Source organism: Choristoneura fumiferana, chromosome 2, assembly GCF_025370935.1.
Source record: "Choristoneura fumiferana chromosome 2, NRCan_CFum_1, whole genome shotgun sequence".
Taxonomy (NCBI): Eukaryota; Metazoa; Arthropoda; class Insecta; order Lepidoptera; family Tortricidae; genus Choristoneura; species Choristoneura fumiferana.
In genome coordinates, this window is record NC_133473.1 from 8,729,866 (window position 1) to 8,757,498 (window position 27,633).

The 27,633-nt window shown below is 40.6% G+C and overlaps 2 protein-coding genes across 5 annotated transcripts; both read right to left on the minus strand.

The window, feature by feature from the left end:
• Positions 1-59: 59 nt before the first annotated feature.
• Positions 60-16,456, minus strand: LOC141442275 (spondin-1-like). Of its 4 annotated transcripts, none has more exons than XM_074107252.1 (16): positions 16,275-16,456; positions 14,352-14,582; positions 13,562-13,788; positions 12,339-12,530; positions 11,500-11,706; positions 10,936-11,202; positions 9,117-9,282; positions 6,659-6,875; positions 5,774-5,986; positions 5,489-5,549; positions 4,725-4,910; positions 3,977-4,127; positions 2,833-3,027; positions 1,588-1,695; positions 980-1,074; positions 60-543 (listed from the first exon to the last, which is right to left on the minus strand). In XM_074107252.1, the coding sequence occupies exons 2-16, from the start codon at positions 14,533-14,535 to the stop codon at positions 400-402; spliced, it is 2,613 nt and encodes an 870-aa protein (XP_073963353.1). In that variant the 5' UTR covers positions 14,536-14,582; positions 16,275-16,456; the 3' UTR covers positions 60-399. The 4 variants fall into 4 exon arrangements, with proteins under 4 accessions (XP_073963353.1, XP_073963349.1, XP_073963342.1 ...); XM_074107248.1 differs by having other exon boundaries at positions 14,352-14,739; XM_074107241.1 differs by having other exon boundaries at positions 16,116-16,456.
• Positions 16,457-17,124: 668 nt separating this feature from the next.
• Positions 17,125-27,322, minus strand: LOC141442312 (chaperone Ric-8A-like). The gene is made up of 10 exons (XM_074107271.1): positions 27,248-27,322; positions 27,024-27,140; positions 26,803-26,942; positions 26,124-26,583; positions 25,401-25,606; positions 24,891-25,029; positions 24,451-24,694; positions 23,853-24,070; positions 21,995-22,171; positions 17,125-21,197 (listed from the first exon to the last, which is right to left on the minus strand). The coding sequence occupies exons 2-9, from the start codon at positions 27,105-27,107 to the stop codon at positions 22,016-22,018; spliced, it is 1,647 nt and encodes a 548-aa protein (XP_073963372.1). The 5' UTR covers positions 27,108-27,140; positions 27,248-27,322; the 3' UTR covers positions 17,125-21,197; positions 21,995-22,015.
• Between the last annotated feature and the right edge of the window lie 311 nt (positions 27,323-27,633).

A 27,633-nucleotide genomic window follows, 5' to 3' on the forward strand; every position in this document is an offset into this window, starting at 1 on the left:
AGTAATTCACATACCTATCAATTTTACAAATACAGGGTTGAAGCAATAAAACAAAAGTGTTGACTAAGTAGATCGTTTTTATTGACTGTAGGTACGGCTATTCAGAAATGGTTGAATCCTAATATCAACTTTAATTGTGTTCTACTGCATTTAAGTAGGTACCTACCTATTTATTTACTAATAACTTGAAACAGCAAATAAAAACGGCATAACCGAACTATGCTAAACCAATATCAGAAACGATACTATTCATTCAATGCAAACAAATTTCAAAATGTTCTCGAGTGATTTTTAAAATTTTATAAAACACGATTTATTTCTTCACAACTAATCTAATACTTTGAATCATCAACGCTATAAATCTATACTTTTATCAACTATTTTTAGACCTTAGTTTCCTCACTCGTCCTTATTGCTGCCTGGAGTGTGGTCACTGACGAACTCGGTGGCGGACACAACTGCTGACTTGCGGCAGTGGCCAAGCTTGCAGGTGCGACTCTTTATTAAGTTGGGACAAGTCCTGCCGGAACCCGAGCCAGCCCGCTGAAATAAAACTGGGATTATTGATCTAACGTCTCATGATTAGATGACATTAAGTGGGCTAATTTCCTTAAAAAAACTAATTAGTAAGGTAAACGTCCTAGTGCTCGACACGCTAGTGCCCCATAGACGACACCCTGCTGTCATATCTTGCAAATGACATAAGATTAAAGATGCCAACTATTGGGACAGCATAGAACACTCGTACGTTTACCTCACGTCAGTTAGATTATCAGAAAATATTGGATACCTATTTTTTCTTTTACCACTTTAACAAAAAAATATGAAGACACTGCCAGTTAAAGATCTGCGTGACGTCACGGCCCCCTCCAAACTTTGACGCGCGAACATCATCTTTGTATTTTTTGTTTTGACTAAATAGTATAATATTTGTTTTGCCCAGGAAACTACCAAATTCTATTAAAAGAAAGGGACTTACCACAACCAGCCTAAAGTTGAGCTTGAGAGCGTACTCGCAATCGCCAAAGCAGCTAGTCCAGCCTAGCCATGGGCCTACCTCGCAGCTCACGTCCTCTAGACAAAGTTAACGGTACAGTGTCAGACTACTATAAAAGAAATTCACTAGGTTAAGGTCAATTTTCCAATAGTTGATAGTTTAAGAAGGAAAATCACGTGTTTTATTGGCATTTTGTTAAGTGATGATAATAATAAATAACAATAATTTAAAAAAAAACAAATGCAGTGATAATCACGCAACAGCTGGACATAAGAGCTCATATTAAGAGATTATATTGCTCCTGCGTCACAAACCAACCCCCCTAAATGTGTGACGTAGGTACTTTATGGATGACTCCTAATAATTCGTCGATTGGGAGGTTTACCTTAGGTACTTATTAACTAACTAACCACAACTGCACTACGAAATATTTCACACCACTAATCCCAGTTTTGTCACAAAATGTATCCATATGACATTCTTTCAGCCTAGTAATGACACCGTCATAATGGCTGATTTCAGATTTCAATTTAGTATTATCACAGGTATTATAACAAACCAAAATGTGATTATGAAGTAAGTAAACCTACCTGCAATTGGTGAATCGTTTTGGAGGACCTCATTATCTGCACTGGAAGGCGTCGACTTTGTTTTCTTGTTGGAAGTTATTTCAGCTGTGGTTGTGAGCGATGGTACAGCTGCAAAAAAAATATACCTAGAAAAACCGTCATATTCATTCAATTCTAAAGGAAGATATCCTGATCAGGTTATTCTTAGAGATAACGTATCGTAAAACATAATTTCGTGTTAACCCATCAACTTGCTCATTTACCTCCCTCTCACAATAAAAAATAAAAAACCGGCCAAGAGCGTGTCGGACACGCCCAAAATAGGGTTCCGTAGCCATTACGAAAAAATTAAGTAATATTTTTCTAAGGATTTCGTATTTTATACGGAATCTTCCAAGTTTAGGTATATTTTATACCTTAGGGCAAACATAGCCGTTATAGTATTCCATGAAAGTTTGATATACTTACTAACCATTCTGATTTTTTTCAAAATTTACAACCCACCGGTTTAGATTTTAGAGGGGGGGGACGCTCGATTTTAATGAAAATTTGCACTTTAAAGTTGAATATTTTGCAAACAAATCTCTGAATCGAAAAATCGTTTTAGCAACCCCCTAATGATAAAAGACCTATCCAACGATACCCCACACTACAAGGTTGGATGAGAAAAAAAAATCACCCCCACTTTAAGTCTATGGGAGGAACATTAAAAAAATTATTTTTTTAATTTTTATTGTGCCATTCTGTCGGCATAGTTTACATACATATTCGTGCAAAATTACAGCTTTCTAGCATTGATACTTGATAGTCCCTGAGCAAAGCCGCGGACGGACGGACAGACATTTTTGCCATTTTGGCTCCGGAACCCTAAAAATAGTGGTTGACAGTGGACTGGACATCAGTATGTTGGCGCAGCGTTTCTGGCACTCGTCGCGCGTAGGGAAGTTGTTGGCATTGCCGCCGCAGCCGCTGAAGCCAAAGGGCTCGCAGTGTCCCCTGGTGACGTAGAAGACCAAAGCTCGTATGTATCTGCGGCAGTGACTCACCGAAAGTGGCACGTTTATACTAACCAGTGGTTAATAATTTGCTAGAGACCGGTGCATTGGCGCAGCGTTTCTGGCACTCATCGCGCGTAGGAAAGTTGTTGGCATTGCCGCCGCAGCCGCTAAAGCCAAAGGGCTCGCAGTGTCCCCTGGTGACGTAGAAGAGCCAAAGCTCGTTGTAACTGCGACAGTGATTCACCGACAGTGGCACATTTGTACTAACCAGTGGTTAATAATGTGCTAGAGACCGGTGCATTGGCGCAGCGTTTCTGGCACTCGTCGAACGTAGGAAAGTTGTTGGCATTGCCGCCGCAGCCGCTGAAGCCAAAGGGCTCGCAGTGTCCCCCGGCGGTGTCGTAAAACCAACGCTCGTTGTAGCTGCGGCAGTGACCAACCACTGCTGGGAGCTGGCATGTTTCTACGCAAAAATAGTCTTAATATATATATCTTCTTTTTAATATATAAAAATGAATCCCTATTTCCCTTGGTCACGGCATCACGCGTGAACGGCTGGACCGATTTCGCTAATTCTTTTTTTTGTTGTGTTTGCTATTGTCAGGAGAAGGTTCTTATAAAAGAAGATTTAGAACATTAAAAAGCACCAGCTAGTTGATAATAAATAAGTACCTAATAGAAAGCGAGGTTAATGATTTACTTACACCTCGGCTGTAGTTTTAAATTAGAACCAAACTTGAATGATTTCAGTTATTACCTACATGAGAATTGTAACCATAATTCGTCCACGCCCTGTATCTGTAGATACAGTCGAGTACAACTTTTGGGCAAAAATTTGATCAAAAATATCTGAACACGCTTCTACGCCGTTAACAATAGAGTCGTGTTCAGGTATTTTTGATCTAATTTTTGCTCACAAGTTTATGAACTCGAGTGTACCTAGTACCTACCTCGAAAATTGACGAACAAAGGCGGTCAGTCTTTGGGGATTTCGACCTGCTAACCTTAAATAACCAGCGATACAATAAACGTATTAACAATGACGTAATATTTTAAATTTATTGCTTCTGGAAACAAGTTAGATTCTGTGTTCCTATTGTTTTGATTGACGTTTGTAAACCACATAAACACTTATTACAGTTTAACAATGGAAACCCTTATGAACAATAAATATGTCAGTACCCATGATGAACAGAAATCAAAAAAAACGTAATAATACCTACCTAAGTACCTACCTAAGTATACAACGCCGTACATGTATGCATAGTATTATAAGATATATAAGCGGTCGCAGCACCAAATTGTAAATAACCTAATTATACTACGTAAGTATTTATTTGCTTGCTAGGTTAATGTTTCTGGTGAAATTATAATGTTCTATCAGACCATACTTTTAATATTCTATATCATACCTTTAGTAATTAGTGTATCCAAGCAGCTCGTGTCTTCTCCGTCACACAGCGCCTCCTGTTGTGCCATCGTGAACTGACAGCGGTCCATCTGCTCCTGCACCAGGGTATCCACTTCTGGGTCCTCTGACGTTATATTCTCCGGGAAGAAAGCCTACGGGACAGTATTGAGATTTGTCTTATTACCCGACTGCCCGAAGGAGGGTTATTTTATCAACTTATAAGTAAAGTTAGAGTAGACAGTCTAATCGTCAAATTTAGACACGTGCATTTAAATAGATAACTATTTGCAGGATGGGTACCTACATAATGAAGCCATAAGTACCTACCCGGCGTCGTCTGGACGGACTAATTTAAGAGGGCTGGAGCGAAAGAGAGGAAGATGTCGCATATTCTTGTACTTAACTAAAATTGCAGGATCTTCTATACAGAAGTTGGCACCTATATAGATCTCAATTCTTTTGTTGTCGAAGTCAACCTCGAAGCATATTTTTAATATTGAACTTGGCTCTTATTTCACGTTAATGCTTTTGATGAGATACATTTGCACAGCTGGCCAGCTGTTGCAACTCCGCAAATCGGCGGCTTTACGCGTCGAGCAGGCGGCCCCAGCGCGATCTCTCCTGCAGCAGACACTGACCAGATGTTGCAGCTCCTAGTGACACGCTTCCTGCTCCCGGCGATACGCTGCCCGCCCCAACGTGACCGTCCACTTCGCGATACATCTGTAGGTAGTACAGCAGCCACTGACCAGATGTTGCAGCTCCGCAAACCGGCGGTTCCAGGTGTCGAGCAGGCGGCGCGTGAGGGCGCGCTGAATGCGTGCGTCCCGCGCTATGTATATGCGGGTGCGCAGCCGCCGCCCGCGCCCGCAGCGCGACGAGCACGGCGACCACTCGCCCCACGACGTAACGCGGCAGTCGTCCGTGCCAATATCCTAGATACGCGTAAACATCTTTAGACGCCGTCCTAATTGGACATCTATAGCTAGTAACCATTTTAAAATTATCTTTTAAATATTAGTATATATCTTTACTAATAAATTTATAATATAATGCGAAAGTGAATATGGATCGTTGTCACGTTTTCACGCTTAAAGTACGGCTGAACGAATTGAATCGTGACCCAGGGTGGAACCATTTAATAATCGATTTCACTATGATTTCCTTGACAAAGGTATGAGATGTCAACTTGACATTAGTAGCACAAAGGTTCCACCCTGGGTCATGATTCAATTTGTTCGACTGTGCTCAAACGATCGTGATGAAATTTGGATTGGAGATAGTTAGTTTGTGACTCTCAAAAGGGCGCGCGATAAACGAACTATTCGCAGACGAAGTCGCAGGCAAAAACTAGTTTGTAATAAAAGAAAACATGGACGAACCTAATTTGGTGAGATGAAATCACTGAATAACAAATAAACATACAATATAATACTACGAATTAATTGAAATCCAACTTTAAACTACCTCACTAGTCATATATTTTAGGTAAGTATACTTTTTCAATACAAACCATGAAGAACCAGTTGAAATTGGAAACAGATGACGAATTTGTATTGTTTGATGGAACGGGTCTGTAAGAGAGAAGAGCAAATTACGAATTAGTATAAGTTATAACATAAAAATGTTTGATTTTGTTTTTAGAATTCCGTACACAGTGGCTCTACACGGAGCCTTATTGCTGACACTCACGTGACCGTCTGTCTGTTCACTTGTCTGTCTGTCGAGATACTGCGCCCTAGTGGCCCCTATTTTTACCCGACTGCAAGGAGTGGTATTGTTTAGTAGTATATTCTACCTGTTGCAAGGCCCAGCATCACACGGCAGCGCTTGACTGAGTATAGTCCGTGCGCGGAAGCCAACGTGGCAGGTTTTGTGCGCGCGCTGCGCTATGTAGTGGCGGGTGCGCGCGCGCACGCCGCAGCCCTCGCACGGCGACCAGTCCGACCACGGCGACACGGCGCACGGCCCGGACGACTCCGCCGGGTCCGGCTCGTACTCAGACACCGCTCTGGAAGGTCACCAAAGTTACAATGAATAGAATAAGTAATGCTAGTATGTACTATAAAATTTGAGAATATTGCATCAGTCAGACAAATTGTGGCCCCAATTCTGATTAATCGGCAAAACTTTCGGCTTTATGGTTATGTAAGAAGTGACTATCAGTTTGACTGGTTCGACGACAACAGCGGAGCCAAGTCAATTGACTTCTTTTTTAGGGTTCCGTAACCAAAATGGCAAAAAGGAACCCTTACAGTTTCGCCACGTCTGTCTGTCTGTTCGTCCGCGGCTTTGCTCAGGGACTGTCAATGCTAGAAAGCTGTAATTTTGCACGAATATATATGCAAACTATGCCGACAAAAAGGTACAATAAAAAATTAAAAAAAAATTTTTTTAGAGTAGGTACCTCCCATAGACGTAAAGTGGGGATGATTTTTTGTTTCTCATCTAATCTTGTAGTGTGAGGTATCGTTGAATAGAAGTCTATTTAATTTTCGATAGGTATTTATTTCCGCAAATATAAAATTACTTAACTTTAAAAGCAAATTTTCATTAAAATAACGATTCCTTAAAATTTTAAATCGATGGGAAAAAAATTTGCTAAAAATTCAGCGACACGCTGCCTGTAGGCAACACGCAGCCTGCGCCCAACGACACGCTACCTGCTGCAGTACACACTGACCGGCAATGCATGCGCGGGCCGCGGCACGCGCGGTGGTCGGTGAGCGCGGCGCGGCACGCGTCGGCGGCGGCGCGCGCCGGCCACACGTAGCGGCGCTGGCGCAGCGCGACGCCCGCGCCGCACGACACGCTGCACGCGCCCCACGCGCCCCACGCGTGCGTCGCGCACGACCCGCTACCCACCACCGCTTCGGACATGTGCTCCGACTTTGACTCCCCTGTCAGTTAAGAATGAGATTCTGTTTCTTAACACCATGAACACTAAGGTGACTAGGTAGATGTAAAACTATTAAACAGAAGGAATTATGTATCCAGGTTAAAATACACCACCGCCTAAAGTGTACCCCGTCACATTGTAAGAAAGTTCATTAATGATCACTATGATCAGTTACAAAATCTGAATCATTATCAATCGTCAATCAACATTCCAATCACGTTACCAAGAGGGCATACTATCGTACAAGTTTACCTTCCACAAGTCCATGTTTACTTTTGGCTTCTTCTGCACTCATCAGGCAAGGTAGATATCAATCGCTTGACAGTTTAGGCTACGTAAGTTATAGTAGGAATTATTTGAAGTGTCCCGATCTCGTTAACAGCCAATCTTTCGAACAAACCCATTGTATTCTATTGTGCCCTCAACCGCATAAAACCCAGTTTAAAATGAACGGAAATATGAAATAAAATAGTTCATTGAAATAACGACTTTATATTCTAGAGCAGAAAGTGCTTTTAAAATAAATACACGTTAGCAGATAATACTTTTCCATGAGGCTGTTTGTCTACGACGCATTGAATTTTGAAAAACATTATCTGCCAACAAATTTATATTTAAAATGAACTCGCTATTGTAAATAATGAAGTCGTTATTTCCAGAAGTTATTTTATTTTAAACTGAGGATTATGCACTTGAGGACATAATAGAATACAATGGCTTTGTTCGAAAGGTTGGCCCTTAACGAGATCGGGACAGCTCAAATAATGCCTGCTATACGGTTTACTAATATGTTGCATAAAATCGAATCTCATAATTTCGTTACCTTTAGCAGAATCATCATATCACCGAATTACTTTTCGCATAATTTTTTACTCATTCTATCATTTCTCATAATTTTGTAAAGCCGAATATTAAGACCACATAATATCGATGAGAATAATATTTATATGTTCGAATAGCTGCTACGCAGAAAGACATATCTCATTACTTTGCATAAGGATAGTAAAAAGCAGAATAAAATTTTACTAAAAATCCCTTTAAACGAGCAATTCTTGTATATAATATATAAATATATTATTTCGGAGATCTCGGAAACGGCTCCAACGATTTCGATGAAATTTGGTATGTAGGGGTTTTCGGGGGTGAAAAATCGATCTAGTTTGGTCTTATCTCTGGGAAAACGCTTGGTACCGAGTTTTAGCCCAGATATTAATATATGTGTTTGTGTGTCATTACGATTGTGAATCTGACACTAATGCTGAAGCGCTAAAAACACCCCAGCGTTGTTTTAATTGTATTTCTATATTAACTTAACTTTATTGGCAGCAGTAAGATTCTGGCGCTTCGCCGGACGCTACCGCGGCACGCTCGCTCGGCTCGCACGCTGTTGTGATCACAGTTCTAACCTAACCCAACCTACTATGTAGCTGCTGTTCTGTTCTGGCGTTTGCCTGCTGCTGTTACAGCTCGCTTACTTTGCTGGCCTTACTTTAACCTTAACCCATTCTTATGGTAGCTGTTAGTTCCTTTAATTATGTCATTACGCCATGTTAAAGTCAGCGCTATTTAAAATTCCGTGTAAATAAAATAGTCCAAACTAGTATTTGGCTGTGCCATTATGCCATATAAAATCGGCGATATGAATGTTCTGCTATTTAATATTCTGTAAAAGTATATTCGGCGATATGAGTGTTTTGCTATGTAATATTCTGAGAAATGACTATTATTCGAACTGATAATTATGCAGTGATGATTATGCAAAAGTATGATTCGGCTAAAAAAAATTATGAGATGCCTGTTATGCGAAGTGTAATTCGGAGAATCGATATTATGCAAGATAAAGGGAACCCTTGCTATACGCTCTATGAGTACAACCTCATGGTTTAGCGCTCCGTCCCTTTTCAATGTATCACTTGAAAAATCACGGTTAGCCGCATTTTTTTTTATTCGACTGGATGGCAAGCGAGTAAGTGGGTCTCCTGATGGTAAGAGATCACCACCGCCAATAAACATCTGCAACACCAGGGGTATTGCAGATGCGTTGCCAACCTAGAGGCCTAAGATGGGATACCTCAAGTGCCACACATATTTCACCGGCTGCCTGCAAGCACTGCTGCTTCACGGCAGGATTAGCGAGCAAGATGGTGGTAGCAATCCGGGCGGACCTTGCACAAGGTCCTACCACCTGCAAAAATAAAATAGTGCCTAGTGCGTAAGAAGCCTTATTGTAAAAGGAACTGACCAGCAACATCGCAGCTCTTCTCATACAGCCGTAGCCTGTTGAGCCTCAGCCTCGCGAAGGGACGCATCTCGCCGGCGGGGTCAAAGAACGGGGAGCGGGCGTCTCGCGGCCAGTCTGGTCGCAGCGCGCGCACCGGCGCCGGCGGCACGGACGGCGAACGCCGGGACTGGAAATGTTGTCCAACTGTATTTGGCTCTGCTGAGACTAAACTAAACGAAAACTCACGGCAGTCGGGGCCATAAATCATTATTTCTTCCAACTATGCTTTAATTTCATCATAACCGCACTAAATACCCAGCACAAAGCGGGACTTTTCTGCTCTAGAGCAGAAAAAATGTATGAGTGCTAGTGACATTTCTTTCCTATTAATTATTTAGCATTAGTTTTTTTTTCGTCTACTATTCCTGTAATAGTTAAAAGAAAAGCAGATTATGCACCTCGCATTAAGTAATTTATATTGCCCTCGTGCTTTTTAAAGCCCTCGCTCACGCTCGGGCTCCAAATCGGCACTCGGTGCAATAATAAATAACTTTCTGCTTGGTGCAACAATCTACTATTGTGACGCGCGCTAATAGAGATGTGCACGCGGAAAACTGAACTTTTTTTGTATTTGACTGGATGGCAAACGAGCAACTGTCGACAAAATGCGCGTGAATTGAAACTATAGAGAATTTGTTCGTCGCTGAAACTCTGCAAGAACAGGATTTGAATAACTCCTATTTATGCGTACGTCTAATAATAAATATCCGCGACGACGAGTGACACCAACGACGATGATGATAATGATCTCTAACATTATTTTGTATGCAAATATTATCAAATAAATAATAAGGTACTACCTACTAATAAACTATTTGTCGCATTTAAAGTACCCCAATTAAAACATCTCTACCTCTTAGCGACGTCACTCATAGATCTGTGTAAGTGCGAGAGAACTGATTTACGCTGTCTTTTGCACGTTTTATGGCCCGGACTGCCGAAAGTTTCTGCACGTCTAGTCTAGCACAAAGCGCGTGGGAACTACGGTCCAAGCCCACTCAAGCTCTCAATTAAGCAAGCTCTCATTCTCAAACGAGGCCTGTGCCCAGCAGTGGGACGTTGGCCGCGACGATGATGATGATGTTGAGATTGCCTACACCGCTTCAGCGCCTCTCAGAAGGCGCCACCAAGTTTTTATTTTACACTGGAAACATCTGGCGCCTAGAGCGACCGTTTCCCTTGCTCTACCCAAGGGCCGACGCTGTACATTGGATAAAGACCATAGAAATTTCCTAAATTATGTCACATTATGTCACGGGCCAAGCCTTCAGATGGGTGGGCCCCAGAAAATCGTATTTAACACGAGAGTCCCGTAAAAGTTTGGTAAGTCGAAAACACGAAAAACACGTCCGTCCGTCTGTCAAGACCCTTTTTCTCAGGAACGCGTGGAGGTATCCAGCTGAAATTTATATCAAACACTCAGGTCTACTGTCCCTTGGAGCTGTGAAAAAATCAAACTTCTAAGCCAACGCAATCAAAAAATACAGCCGTTTTGCTGCAAATTTTCGACACTCGCAAGGGAATCAAAACCTACAGGGTACTTACTTCCCGTGAACTCAGAATCTTGAAATTTGGTATGAAGCAACGTCTTATAGCGCAGATAAAGGAAAAATTGTGAAAAGCATACATTTTTAGTTACCTACATCATATAATAAAAATATTTTTAATAATTTGTACAGAACCCTCGGTGCGCGAGTCCGCACTTGGCCGGTTTTTTTTAGATGTCGCGATCAGGATTACTTGGCCAACCACTGCAATAGATATAGCAATAGGTATTTACCGTATAACCAAGTCCGCTGTCGGTCCCAGCATCATACGGGTACAGCGGGAGAGTAGCCGACATCCTCCAAGTACAATTGGCATTGCAGAGCTCCAGCGCAGAAACTCCCACTATCCAATCAGGAGACGGTGCCAGCTTCGCGGCCAAGGAGACCAGGTGATTCTTGGCGTCCACTCGGAACACTGCGAACGTACTAGGATTGCCAGCGCCAGCCACCTGCTGCCATGAGATGCCGCGAGCCTTGATTATCGTGCGGATATGGTCGCTCTGTGAAGGTCAACAAACGATTTACTTAGTGGCATCTATACAAGACTTTCATTAAAAGTAATAAAGTTAAGATAGGGCACAGGTAGGTGTAGAGCATGATGAATAGGTATGTCAGTCGATTAATTGATGACAGATAATTCAACCTTACTACTCCGCTACCATACATGCAACACAGCTACGTATGTACGACATATGTTTCCAATCAGAAAATCCACCTTCTCTGCTACTTTGACATAACGACATTCGTTTTGTTTTGAAAGTTGATTCTCAATTAAGTAAAGCCTGCATCAATCCTACCTCAGCTTTGAGTTCCTTCTCCAAGGCGGTGGTAGCGCCGTCGTCCGCCAGACGGCGCAGGCCGGCGCTGGCGACGCGGCCCTCCTGCCACACGCGGTACTGCGCCGTGTGAGACGCGCCGATCAGCTCGCCGAAGTGCGCGCGCGCCGACTCCGGCGGGAACGAGCGCGAGTGCGTGTTGCGGGACCAGAGCCCTTCGAAGGTTACCTGACAGAAAGTCAATGAATTTATTGAATCAGGCGTTACTTTGCGCAGGTCCATATGAGCTATGAACAATACTTTGGTCACTCGCAATCCCTTTGACATGGGTCACAGGTGAGAAAAAATTGTTTATAGTTCTTAAAAAAATAGTTAAGTACCTATGCCGTTTCCTGTATCGCTTACTATTTCTGGTGTACAATAGTCATTGTATTGTATGATATTTACAAGTGAGAGTTGCACGCAGCCGGTGGATGGAAGAGACAAATAGTCGTTCATTGCATTATGGCGCCTAAGGGAGAGGCTATTGTTCAGCAGTGGACGACTTCAGGCGGATGATAATGATGACGGTGTCTGACGGTGATGACATCATTATATTATTTGATCATCTTATTTGATAGAAAGTAATCCTGCCGCTAATCAAGAGCGCTTAGGTACACTGCTGTGATCCAGCGAGGAGGGTAAGAAAGTCTATAAGTAGGTACAATTACTAGCAAGAGACAGGTCATCATTGCGATCTAAGTTGGCATCAGTAATTCTTCCAGTACGGCATATGGGTGGGTGGATGGAAGAGCCTTCTATTTTTCATCTGATTCTGTAGGTACGTTACATCACTACGCTAATCTTCTGAAAACACTTACCTCGTACTTCGCCTCATCACAAGCGCAACAAGGCTCGACGATGGGCGGCTGGCGCGTGAAGCTGGAAGGCGCGACGGGCGCGGCGCATATCTTGCGCGTGAGGACCGACCATGCCTTGCCGTCTGTGGGACCGACGCGCGCGCACAGTCGCAAGCACTGGTCTGAAGCGCTGAGTGGCGCGTTCCAGATTACCTGAAGATACCAGTTATTGGGTGTTGTTTGCACATTAGTGGCGGACTAAGCTCATTTGTATTTGGACTAAGCTGGTTCGGGGCCCACCCAGTCTTAAAAGTCGATGTAGGTATTTAGCATAATTTAGCCCTGTCCTAAGCTGTGTGGTGTGTGTCTGTCCTGTGGTGTAGGGCATCCTGGGGCACAGTGGACGGATGACCTTAAGAAGGTCGCTGGCGGCGGATGGATGCGAGGGGCTGAAGAAAGAGTGTTGTGGCGCACCATGGGAAAGGGTTTTGTCCCGCAGTGGACTGCTGCAGGCTGATGATGATGATGAGTCCTGTCCAGGACTTGTCAATTGTGGATACTATATAATATCTAATATAAATAAATAAATAAAGAAAGAAAATACATTTATTCACAACACAAGACACAACAATAGTACGTACAAATAGACAACACGTAGGAAAGTATGTATGTGTCATTGCGGTTGTGAATCGGACACTGGCTCAGCATAATGCTGAACTGAAGCGTTAATAATAAACACCCCACACCTCTGTATTCACTTCTCCTCTGGGCAACAAATAGTGTAGAACGGGAGCGCTAAAGTTCGCATACTCTTCGCTATTCATACCGTAATTTTTGTCCGAATCATCATTTGTCATAATTTTTTTCCCACTGAAACCTTAAATATTTCTGTTTTTTTTAAATGGTCATCCTATAGAAAACTAAAGGTTAGGTTAGGTTTGTTTTATAACAATTCTGAACAATTATTGGATTTATAAAAAAAAGAGTTTTGACAAACGATCTTTCTGACAAACATTACATTCAGACTTGCAATAAGTATGCGAGCCGATATGGACCCACAGCTAAATTATACCAGGCTTCTAGCACTAAAGACCCTAGGCTAAGCGCGGGCGGACGGACAAACAGACAGACAGACAAACGGATATGGCGAAACTATAAGGGTTCCGTTTTTGCCATTTTGTCGACATAACGGTAAAAACTGAAACCAACATAAAGAAATAATGATATTAAATCGAGTAACCTACTTGTATCTCAGTCTTGGGATGCGCAGTAGCGTTATCGACGGCGGGTACGCAGAATTCGTGCAGCTTGGTTTGTGCGTCGTACGCCTGAAACCCTCCGAGCGACTGGTTGATGAATTGTGTCGGCTTGGTGGCTTCGGGAGCGGTCTGATCTTCCTCTACTTCCACCCATATCGTGAAGCCAATGAAAGGCGTCAAGCCCTTGCCGCTGTCCACACCTTGAAGGGACACTGGAAGTATTGTTCTTTTTAGAAATAAATGGTAGGTATCTATTACAGGATATACCTATTCAAAATCAAAAGGGTTAGTTTGAGTGAATGCCCCCGTAAAAGTATTTTATCGGAATTTAAAGTCTGTTACTTTAGTCAATGTCTTGCTTCTCCACTGCCAAATTTGGTCCTTTTTAGGGTTCCATAGCCAAAATGGCAAAAACAGAACCCTTATTGTTTCGCCATGTCTGTCTGTCTGACTGTCTGTCAATCCATCCGCGGCTTCGCTCAGGGATTATCAGTGCTAGAAAGCTGTAATTTTGCACCAATATAATTATGTAAACTATGTCGACAAAATAGTACATTAAAAATTCATTTTTTTTAAGTAAATAGCAGCCTAAGGTATAAAATATACCTAAACTTGGAATGTTCCGCACAAAATACGAAATCCTTTGAAAAATATTAAATACTTATTTTTTCCTAATGGCTACGGAACCCTATTTCGGGCGTGTCCGACACGCTCTTGGCCGGTTTTTTTAAAGTAACGCCAAATCAAATCAGTATTTAAATTATTAAAAACTTACCGGTATAAAGCTCCCCCGGTAGGTACAGATCCGGGTCTCCAGCTACGCTGAGCGCGTACCGCGCGTCCGCGGGCTGCGCGTGCGGCGGCGCGCGCGCGCACGGCTGCTCCGTCGCCGGCGCCGGCGCCGGGCTGCTGGCATGCGCGACAGCGACTAACAACGCGCAGGCTAGTGCATGAAGCATTATGGGGCCAGACTTATGCTTTGATTATCATTTTTTATTATTACCTACTAATAACACAGAGAGTTAACTTGAATAAGCACTACCGAACGATTTGATTCCGCCCTAACCCGCCGTAAAACGTTCTTGCAGTAAGTAGTTTTACTTATAATAAATTCCTTATTTCTCTTGGCAAGTAATACGATGCAGTGAAATCACTGAACTTTTCTGTGAAAAGGTTCCACAACATAGGCCGTATTGTCTAACGCGCGGACGCTTGCTATCGCATTTACTATTTCTTTCTGTCTAACGGTGTAAGATGGGGACAGAAAGAGATGGTGAAAGCAATGGCAAGAAACCCGCGCGTTATACAATAAGGCCTCAGGTCACACGGTTGGGCACTAGTCCCACCGCCTGCGAGTAGGAAGTAGTGTGTTTAGTATGAAAATTTAATCGCTTTAAAAAAACATTAATGTTTAAACATTATTCGCGTTCCACATTGCGCTATCGAGGGTTCTAAACTCGGGTGTATAGATACAACAACTTGTCGTCCTTCGGTTTTTCCTCCCCGGCAGATGTTGCCTTATCAAAACATTTTAGCGTTGTTTTCCTCGCAGTAGGTACTTATAGTCAAAAAATGGAAAAAAGTCAAGAAAAGAAAAGTTAACGCGAAAGGTATATAAGGTACTAGCTGGTGCCCGCGGCTTCGCCCCCGGTGTAGTATTTTTTTTAATTTCTAAAACTTCTTTTATAAGAACCTTCTCCTGACAATAGCAAACACAACAAAAAAGAATTAGCGAAATCGGTCAAGCCGTTCACGCGTGATGCCGTGACCAAGGGAAATAGGGATTCATTTTTATACATATATTAAGATGTAGAGAGAGAGAGAGAATTTGTTATAAAGTGACTTTTCTAAACAAAAACATGTTAATAATAACTATCGAAATATTAATACCTAATCATAATATAATATTAAAAACTTTAGCCAGTTAGTAGGTAGCGAATTTTTTTAGTAGGTACCTCCTGAAAATAATAAATGGAATCCTTCTTACACTTAAATAATAGGGCGTTTTTAAATAAAAGTGTACCCTTTCTTTTTTTTGAAATTTTGGAAAAAATATGGTTTTTCCTACTTAGAATCAAGAGCACAATCCACAGATTATAATATGTAGCTAGCTAGCACAATCGATTCCGATAGTTAAAAAAAATCCCCTAAAAAAAAAATGACAGTTTTGCGACGTTTTTTTCATACACTCAGTATGGGCGTCACAAAACTGACTCATAAAAATGTTTTAAACGATCGAAATGTGCTCTTGATTTTGAGTAGGAAAAACCATATTATTTCCAAATTTTCAAAAAAAAGGAAAGTAAACTTTTTTTTTAAAACGCCCAATAACGCGATCACAGTAAAAACCAAACCAATTTCTAAAATCTTAACCATAGGTACCGTATATTATAATTAGATAAGAAAAAAGCTTGTAAAAAGGAAAGTAGTTCCGAAAAATACCTAAAAGTGAGTAACTAAATACTTAAGTTAAAAAAAACCATGGCCCCTTCTGCCTCTGCCTCTGAATTTAATTAAAAGTAAAGTGTGTCATATTTACTATTATCTCATCTAAGTAAGTACGCTTAGCCGTCGTGCCTTTGTCGTTGGTAAACAAAGGAAAATCATTAACACAGATTCAATAACTCAACCAGAATCTTAAGCAAATGACTTGAAGGCTTTCTACTCCAAATATCAATTGACTAGATGTACTTATTACTTAAAACTTTAATGTATTATTTCCATTTTAAATGCACAGATCGGGGCGAAAGCGGTTTTTGAGCGGTACGGCGCGGCCGCTTGCCGTACGCTTTTGCGGGAACTGACGGAGATACCGGACCGGAGCAAACTCGAAAGCTTACAAATGTATAGGATATAAGGGGATGTTTCATTAATCCACCGGATTACATTCACCTCGAGCTCCAGCAAGCTTTATTGAATTTGCACGAAACTTTTGCCGCATACTGAAGTAGAGAGAATCGTTTCATCTATGTTGCTTATGAATTCGAATAAACATGAATGGTGCGTCGAAAGCAAGTAAGAAAATCGAAGTCATAATAATTTCTCACACTATTTATGACCCAAGAACCTCTGTTTACTTTTAACAACAGTACATTTTGAACATGAAACTATCGTGAGACTCACTCATACATATTTAATGAAATAAAACCAGATAACTCACGTTTTGATTTAACACAACAACGCGACTCAGCGGCTGCTGCAACACGCTCTTAGCAGTGCGTGTTCCAGCAGCCGCCAAGTCGCGTTGCTCCGGAAAGAAGGGCTACGAATTAGCCCGAAACATGTCGAGTTAAACTCGATTTGAATCGTGAGTTATCCAGTTTTATTTCATCAAATAATAGGTAGTACATATATTTTATATCGCTTGTTTTTGGGAAGGACTGCGCTCGTAGTTTAAAAAATTCATTTGCGCGCGAAAAAAACTCGTGACTTCTATTGATTTGCATTACTAAAAGCAATTCAAAAATTGGACGGGGGGAGGAGGGACGTAATTGATAGGAACTATTAAAATTAATCGATAGATGGGTAATGTTAAATCATTAACAATATTATTATATTTGCTTCAGCTTTTATTTAAGACTGGTGCTTGGATATATAAAGTATACTTATATTACTAAATTAAAAAAACATAAATTGTAAATTTCTCATAAATTGGTATTATAACTTAGGTACTATAATTTTATTTATACTGATATCGTTCGCTTATAATTAGATGGAAGTGGGAAACGACTTAAGATGATAGAGCTTCAAGTCAAGACACTGCCAGACAATTTAAGCTTTTGTACAATTTCATATAAGTTTTCCACATTTTTTCACATCCCTTTCGTCAACTAAAAAAGTGAACATACAAGACACTAGGTAAGTTAGGCTCACTACATATATGCAGCTTTAAATGGCACAAGGGCAAACCGCCAAGATTAAATGCTTCTTGCTAGATGCTGTTATACTTGGTTTTGATATGTATTTAACTAAATGTAAACAAACTGTCAATATTTAAGGCACCAATTGACGTTGTTCTGTTTACATTTAGTTAAATACCTATCCAAACCAATCATAGAAGAGGAATTATACGAATATGAAAAAGTATGAGACAATTTAAACGAATCTAGAATACTGGGAATGCTGAAATGGGATGAAGGTGTTGAGAGTCGACGAGAGACACTTTTACCTATATAAATACAAATACAACTACAGCTACAGATGTTGATGCAAGAGGTAATCAAGTAACACTAATCGAAACGGCAATGAGGCTAAAATGTTACCTCAGAAATTTATAATTGTTTTTTGTTTATAATATTTAATATTAACATTAGCGAAATTAACATAGTGAACTATACATGTAGCGCCATCTAACGGCTTAGCCCGGGACTGCAAAAGTCACACGAGTGACAGTTATCGCCCCCCCCCCACCCTTCTCTCTCAATGAGGGCTACAGCTTTTTGTCTTTCTAGATGGCGCCACTGTTGCGTGAGGTTTTTAAGTGTGGCTTTCAAAGTCTGTTATTACGGGCGTGAAAACAAAGTTTAGATTAAAATCATATTAAATACGCCTTAAAACCCATACCATAAAAATATCGAGCAACCACAGTGTTGCGTAGTCCCGTTTTGTTCGGAAAAAAGGGCGGACAGACATTCATTGCCCCGTAACGCATAATTGCCATAATTAATTTCAGATATTGCAAAATATTCACAAAATTATTCTAATTATAAATAAACCCGCGTAGCTCACCCAAAAACTATGAGATTTGACATTTCGGAAACCTCACGCTACACTAGCGCCTCTAGCGGCGAATTCATACGTGATAGTCCTCATTAAATTGTCTGTAGGGAGGCCAGTGATTTGGCTTTTCGGAGAACTGCGCGAGACTGAAGGGCCGTCACATACATAAAGTACGTCACACCACTAAAAATATGATCATTTTAGCAAACCCGTTGGTATAATATTTGCAATTATTTTGTTTCTGTGCCACAAACCCCCGACCCCTTCCCCCTAAATGTTTGACGTAATTTATAGGTGACTCCTAACCGATTACTTAACCGCTCACTTCATAACTCACCACATAATCTGTTGCTTGTACTCGTGTGGTGTACGTGATCATGAGCTTGTTTTAAGATACCCGCCTTGGACTTCCGCGCCATTACAAGTATCTTTTTCATTATCTAAGGGCCTTTGCAGTTGAACTGCATTCCAACCGCAACTGTGAACCGCCCACTTTTTACACATTCATTTTTCACTGCAGTTCCATTGCAGGTGGCAAAATTGCACGCTGACTTGATTCGTATGAGCGGTCGGCATTTATAGGTGCCATTAAACGGCCCTAAGAGCACTTCCAGACGGACTGTATTCCAACTGCAACGTAACTGCCGACTGTACATACATACATTTTTCGGTGCAGTTAGCAAGTCAAAAACCGCCGTATGAAGCCGTGGTGGCCTAGTGGTTTGACCTATCGCCTCTCAAGCAGAGGGTCGTGGGTTCGAACCCCGGCTCGCACCTCTGAGTTTTTCGAAATTCATGTGCGGAATTACATTTGAAATTTACCACGAGCTTTGCGGTGAAGGAAAACATCGTGAGGAAACCTGCACAAACCTGCGAAGCGATTCAATGGTTCGTGCGAAGTTCCCAATCCACACTGGGCCCGCGTGGGAACTATGGCCCAAGCCCTCTTGTTCTAAGAGGAGGCCTGTGCCCAGCAGTGGGACGTATATAGGCTGGGATGAGTTAGCAAGTCTGTACGGAACCTGCGCGCTAGCTGCGGTCGAAATGTATAAGCAGTCAGGTCAGCCGTTGCAGTTACAATACAGTCCGTCTGTTACGGCTGTATAATTTCCTTTAAATTTTCTCAATTAAATTATGTAACTTACTAATCTACAATTTAAATTAATACATTCATAGTCAAAATACCATAAACGGGACTCATCACGCTAACACACACGAGTAATATTTACCTCGACATTTCGACTACATTACAGTGGCCGTGGTTACGAGTAGACTGAAATGTGGGGTGTCAAGTCTGTCTAGCAGCGCGAGTCCTTCGAACTACCCGCACTTGGTCATTTTTATTTATTGCCCCATCACACCGACACACAACACTAACAACGTCCGATCGTCCCTCCGTTTGTAACTTTTTATGAATGAAGAGCTAAATCTTTACGGCAAGGACTTATCAAATCACTTCTGCGCAAGATAAAATGAATAGGTTGTTAATTTTAATTGTTTAGATCTCACATGACCTCTACACACGCTCTCCACACGGGATAGTTATGATGCCTCTTGCCAATGTTCGTAACTTAGCCGAGCAATACATTCTCCGAGTAAATATTGTCATTTATAAATCGATTACCTTTACAAGTCATAATTACGAACAAGCCAGCGGCTCAGCTCAAAACAATCCCGTGTTACAACTGTACCTACCTAACTACTAAGGGGCTGTTTCACCATCCATTGATTAGTGTTAACTGGCGGTTAAATGTGATGCCGTCTCTATTTGTTTTGTTCAAATAGACGGAGACGGCATCACATTTAACCGTCAGTTAACACTAATCAATGGATGGTGAAACAGCCCCTTAGTATAATAAATTAATAAAGAATTAATCGCGAATCCGCAAGGAAAATATTTAATAATAATAAGGGGCTGTTTCACCATCCATTGATTAGCGTTAAACGACGGTTAAATGTGATGCCGCCTCCGTCTATTCGAAAAAAACAAATAGAGACGGCATCACACCTAACCGCCAGTTAACACTAATCAATGGATGGTGAAACAGCCCCTAAGTCTAGGAAATAGGTTTGTCCAATATTGTAGTTTTTGATAACATGATAATGTTTTTCTAGTACAACAGAAGAAGAAGCTTATAATCCAAGTAATATTTCTAATACAATGACAGATTAGGTAAGAGCTACACCCTACGAATAAATAATAAGTCAGGAATTGTAACTGCGATAGAGAAAAGGCCTTACGCGATAGAGAAATGGGCTTAAAAATCGTGTCCTGCGCGTCATCTGACATTACATCTCGCCCGCAAACCAATCCCTGCTTTGTTTCTGAATTTTAACCAATCAACAAGCACGTCTTTTTGCAACCTCGAAAATGATTCGTTTTGAATCATAGGTAAGTCGTTTTGATTTAAAGTATGGCCACTTTTTGTGTGGAATTTGTTCTGAGTTACGCTTCCTGACTTGTAATTTATTCGTAGGCTACACTATCTTTACATAAGTAGATGCTAGATACACACTAGTTCGCAGTTTACATAATGAACTTGTTAAAACCTAAGCTCTTCAAATTCTCACAAACTAGCATTTGGCACAAATTTGGTAATAAACTTACATATTTAAATAATCATAAAAAGCACATTCGTCTTTATACATTGTGCGAAAGCCGAATGTGAAATACCAAACTTTGGACCGATTAAAAAATCTAAATACACATACGTTTATCAGCATTTCGCTCACAGATACTTAAGTTAATTATGCTACCTAAAATTATGAATGATTGAAATACTTAAAGTAAATCACTCGCTTGTACTTATAATACAATACGCCTCCGAACAGCACTGCCGCGCGTGCGCTTAACACCATTCATTCCCAACTACTGTAGCCCCGTCAATCCACTAATAATTCCCTGGAAACCGCAATACAAGACATTCGATAACAGTATAAAATTAAGTTGATTAAAATTTTACGCTTTTAACCCTTTTCCAGGCATAGTGCATATAGCGACCACATAAATGTACACAAAAATTAGACCATGTTGAATTTAAAATATGGTAAAAATTCAATTTAAGTGGTTAAAAGTATTATTCGTTTTTAAATTAATCCCTAATAGGTAAACAAAATAAAATTATGATTCATTTTGTATTGGCTTGGCAGGAGGTTTTTCCGAACCGGTGGTAGTATTTTTTTTTGACATTCATAAGTGCTTGTTATGGCCTAAATTGAATATAAAGATATTTTGACTTTGGCTTTGGCTGAGTCTGGAAAAGGGTTAACCGAGATATATATATGTACTAGTAAAAAAATAGTATGTCCGCCCGGATTGCTACCACCATCTTGCTCGCTAATCCTGCCGTGAAGCAGCAGTGCTTGCACTGTTGTGTTTCGGCGTGGAGAGTAAGACAGCCGGAGAAATTACTGGCACTTGAGGTATACCATCTTAGGCCTCTAGGTTGGCAACGCATCTGCAATACCCCTGGTGTTGCAGATGTTTATGGGCGGTGTTGATCTCTTACCATCAGGAGACCCACTTGCTCGTTTACCATCCAGTCGAATAAAAAAAAATTAACAAACCAAAACATTACAGGAAAAAGGTTAAATCATGTACAGTGGCGCGTGGCTCAGCAATCCCGGTTTGCGATGCGATGGTAAATGACTGTAGCGACACCTTAAAACCATGTAGTTAGCTAGTTAGAATGTCAAAACCTTGTGGTAAGGGGCAGGGGCTTAAGACTGCGGGCGGTTAGGCGGGTGATCCCTCAGCTCCAGCACGTGGTCGATGGCCTGCGGGCGGCCGTCGGGCCCCACGCGCGCCGGCCGGACCACTCCCTCCGACACCATCTTGTCGAACAAGTTGACCAGCTTCATAGCTTCGTATTCTTTCTGCAACAGACAGATACAGATTTTTTTATATATTGAATTGCAGTAGTTATTTGATATATAGCAGTTTTGTCATTCATAGTAAGTTATTGCGTTCTATAAGCCTGTAGGGACACAAAGTCAAAGTCAAAATATCTTTATTCAATTTAGGCTATAACAAGCACTTATGAATGTCAAAAAAAAACTACCACCGGTTCGGAAAAACCTCTGTTGAGAAGAATCCGGCAAGAAACTCAACGAGGTATTTTTTTTAAACAGATTTACAATATTATTATGATATATTTACACACAAGTATTTAACACAACTTTATTTTTAAAACAGTAGGTTCGCTATTTGAAGGGATCGCCAATGCGGATCGGATTTAATTCCAAAAATCCCTGTCCATGATATAATCATTAACTTTATAATACGCCTTAGATATTAATGTCTTCTTGACAATAGATCTGAATTTTGTATCAGTTTCAATTGTAATATTTTTTGGAATTTTATTATAAAAACGTATGCAATTTCCCAGAAACGACTTTTTGGTTTTAGCCAGTCTGTAAGATGGAACTTTAAGCTTCCCTGTGTTTTAGTAGCCTTTGGCTTATCGACGTCAGTGGGAAAATCACATATGTTCTTCCTAACATACATGATTATTTCAAAAACATAAAGCGACGGCAGGGTTAGGATACCTGTTTCCTTAAAAAAAGATTTTAAAGATTCACGCGTCTTCAAATTATTAATTGCTCTAATAGCTCTCTTTTGTAAGATAAAAATTGACTCAATGTCTGCAGCAGATCCCCATAAAATAAGGCCGTACGAAATAATGCTATTAAAGTAAGCAAAATACACCAACCATGCCGTCGCTATCTGCCGATATCGTATTTTCCAAACTGCAAAAGCAGCAATTTGGTTTTATTTTTACGATAATGTCACGACTAAATGTTTCCTTTTGTTCTTTCTAAAACCAGTTGACAATATTACTAACGAGTGACGTAATTATGGTTAGGGCTCATAATGTCCCACTCGCAAAATGTCCCACCACCAAAATTACGTCCCATTCTCAAAACGTCCCATTGTTTTCGCAAAATGGCCCTTCGGAAAAAGCCCCTTTCGCAAAACGTCTCGTCTGCAAAATGTCACATTAGCAAAATGTCCCGTTCGCAAAACGTCCCTTTCGCAAAATATCCCGCCTGCAAAATTCTTGTTTAAATAAAGAAATTAGGCTCTCTCTCATGGATTGAAAGGAAGGACATTTTGCGGAAGGGACATTTTGCGAAAGGGACGTTTTGCGAACGGGACATTTTGCGAAAGGGATGTTTTGCGAACGGGACGTAATTTATGTGACGGGACATTTTGAGAACGGGACATTTTGCAGAGAGGTCGTTTTAAGAATGGGACATTTAATAAAAGGGACGTTTTGCGAAAGGGACAAAGGGACATTTTGCGAGTGGGACATTATGAGCCCTAACCGTAATTATGTAGGTAAGTATACATATTTATGTATTTAATTATTATGTCCCATTCTCATCCGAGTATCGCACACGAAAGCTACCGCACAGCGACTAACAGATAGTGTCTTTTCCAACCTCGACATTGGCGGAATCATCGATAGTATCGATGGAGCTATACTTCCACGAATTGAATTGAATTGAAAGTTCAATTAAATATCCAAGTTTGTGTATTATGTATTGGACTTACCTGTTCTTCACTCATACCCTCGAAGGGGTTTGCCCGCGGGGGTCGCGTGCATCCGACCACGGGGTCGATGCGCGGGGCCGCCTCGAGATATTCCTCCGTGTCAGAGTCGTCACTACTTGACGAGTAGCGACCTCCGCCTCCCCCGCCTCCTAGGAGGCCCTTTTGCGCCAAGTGGCCGGCCGCGTTACCGAAGCCAGTGTATTTCACCATGCGGCCCACTGGAAGAAAAGTAACAACATTTTTGTTACGTGAAAAAACAGCCTGTATAGTGTGTAAATTACAAGTGTTCCTACCTATTTAATAAGGCCACTTACTGACTTGTACTTATACCACATAAGCGTAGAACGGTACAAATTTTACAAAATCATTATATTATCGTGCGACAATACGTATCTTAACGCGCTCTTCCTGATTGGCGTGGGATGCGTGTGAAATACAGAATAAGTAAATGAGTCACCTACGCACACGGGCGTAATCGGTCGACACAGTTGATTAATGATTACACAGCTCACAGCCACGTTCTGGCGGTCGCAACATCCATACCGACGAAAATATATTACTATAAAAACAAGTGACTACTGAAGACTTAAGCACTAACCTTTCTCCTTGCACAAGACAAACAGGAACTCAGCAACCAGATCCCGCACGGAACTAACTGGTGTAGTCAGTAGTCTGCACAGCTGGTTACGCAGCTCGCCGCCATGTTCCGGCGGGCGGGACACATCCCTCAGCGGCGGCAGCACCGCGCGCCGCAAGAACTTGCGGGCCACGCGACTGCCGCGCGCTGCTTTGTTCATCACCGTCAGTATTGGGGATAGATTCTCGTATTGATTCTTGGTGTTCTGTTGAGTTGAATTAGTAGTTCATTGTGGGTTTTTGGGTTGCCGTACGTCCCGTATACACGAGACTGTCACTGTACGACAAATTTTAAGAACAGATAGCAACAAAAAACTAGGGAAATGTAAGATATATTTGATTTCATGCTTCTAGTTTCATTCAAGATTTTATAACTTGGCTTGACACTAGCTTCCTACTTACCGTGGTACCAGTCAATCTATACTGCAACAGCTGTACCAACGACTGTAACGCGTCCATGTTTTTGCCCTCGAACACGAATTCGGCTGTCTCGCCGGGGTCCAACACGGGGGTAAGATATGTGTAAAATGGTGGTGGGACACTGCGAAGACAACATTAGATCAAGAAATAGCAGAGGTAACATACATACTGTACCCTAAAATTCAAGCAAGTAGAACTCTTCCATCCTCTGCGAAGATATATTCATATAAATTTTCCCTAAAAGTGGAAGTTAAAGGCATTTTTTTTGAGTTTATGCAAAAGTAACTGTTAATCTAATCTAATTGCAAGCCTGGTTTGATAAACTTAAAGAAAAACCAATAAAACAGTCCAGAATTTATTGTACCTATCATATTTTGCTATGGTTGTAAAACTAACAGATGTTTTTACTTGAACATAAGCCAAAGATTTGAATGGATAATGTTGAACCAAAAATTTGGTTTCTACCTAAACTCAAAATTTCATTAAATTTACCTTGTCAAAAGATTAGCCACATTACTCCTTAGCTCCATTAGTTTATCCTCATTTGTGGTTTGCGTGTACAACAGAGAGGTCAGCACCGGCATCAGTTTCAGGTACATAGATTCATCAGCTTCACTGATGGACTCCTCTAAACCCGGTCGAAGAATTAAGTTGAACATCGACTTGAGGATCTCACAGGATATAGCTTGTTGATTATCCTGATACAAAAGTATGCATTTTTTTGCAATGAGTGAGAACACATTTACATCAAGCCTCAAACTGCCAGCATAAAGTTGAAACATGCAGTTAATAAAAAAATTGCTCTAAGTGTTTCAACTACCTTTTCCCGTGTGTTACCACAATCTAAGAATAATGTACATGAATTAAAACCAATTACAACCATGTGACCACAGACCATGCCATAATGGTGGTGGTGCCCGAGATTTTTAGTTCATGGACATACAATATATCCATGTTTTTATTATTAATCGATTTTTGTAACACACAGGAAGCAATAGTTGAATTGCTGCAAAGCCCCCACCTTATTTTTACAGAGGTTAGTTATTTTATCTTGGTTTGTTAATTTGTTTTAACTACTATAAAAAATATTACTTATATTAACCTAATCATAATCAAGCTAACCAGGATTTAACACATTAATGATTGAGAAGTCATATAATATATCACAGCTCAAACATGACACACACTGGCAATTAGTAATTTATTTTTACTTACAGTAAAAAAGAAATGTTGATCCTGATCCATAGCACTATTTTCCCCTGAGGGTGTAGCCTCTTTCAGCTGCTCATTGAGACAGCATATCAAATAGTCCATCCCATGCAGTTCATCTTTTATCTTCATCTTAATATCCTGCCTAAGAGCAGTTAAGATGAATAACAACTTTATGTCAAACAACATAATTTCCTCTTTAAAAGGGATGTCTTTGTAGATCCTGAGTCGGGCAATAAGACCCTGAGCAATGCTTGTGTGGGCACACAAGGCCCGGGCCACTTCGCTGTTAAAGGCCACATTGCACAGACACTTTAATGCCTCAATTGCTATTTCTTTCTGAGGCAATTCTAAAGGTGCCATACTCTCTTCATTGATGCCCACAAAATTGTATAACCCAGCACGCTCAATCAATGTTGTTATCCATTTCTCACATATCAAGTTTTCAAGTTCTGATTTGTCTCGACTGTAATTGAAAATATAAATTATATTTCATTTTATAGCTAAATAAAAGGATGAAAAAAGTGAGTTTTAACCATAGAGACAATAGCTATTTTTACAAAACAAAAAAGAGTGGGGAGAATGCAGGAAATATAGGTAATACCCAAATTGTAATTGAAAAAGTACCAAGTTTTTTATAGATACCAAGTTTTTTTAAAGTACCAAGTTTTTTTATTTAACAAACCTTAGCACCCTTATAGCTGCCAAACACAGGGTGTGAATTGGTGCTGACGCTTTGTTCTGGAGATGTTGGAACAACGCTGCCCATAAGATCACACGTTTATTATTTCCATTCAAATTTGGGAATGTGAATGTTGTTTCATTCTGAAAAATTAACAGTGAATTTCCTTGTTAATCTAGCTCGAAATGAGGGATCAAACAATTATATTCTGAATAACAAATTACCTTTCTAATAAATTCTTGTAATACTTGAGCCACTTCTTGGAGCTTATCACCACCGCTAATTAGTTCAATCTCATCGTCTTCCATGATAAGTGTTTTGTTTATATCACTACTTGGTACCTATAATATTATTGAAATGTATTATTTAAATGCAAAACTATATTATTACTTGTAATTCATATACAACTAAAATGTTCTTCCTTGGCAATTAAAAAACAAGTTAATACTTATTAGCTGTTTGTTTTTAATAGATATGAATCAATGAAGTACTATTAGATGACAGACGATTTGACAGACAGTAGTGATAGTGAACTAGTGAAGTGAACTCAGTCAGTACTCATCTCAAATAATCTCAACCCAACCACTCTCAGGTGCAGCTAGAGTTGTTTTGTTTCTGAAATTAAAATAATAAAATTTAAAGAAATAAAATTATTTAATTACAATATAAGCCTGACAATTAAGTCCACAATTTGAAATATCATGAAATTCTCGACTATAATTTTATCAGATCAAACAACAGAACAAAAATGTGCGGTTGACCTTAGTCTGCGAGCGAAAGCACCATGTCTGTGGAAAGCACGTAAGCTTCAATGGCAGCGTCAATAAATGTGTC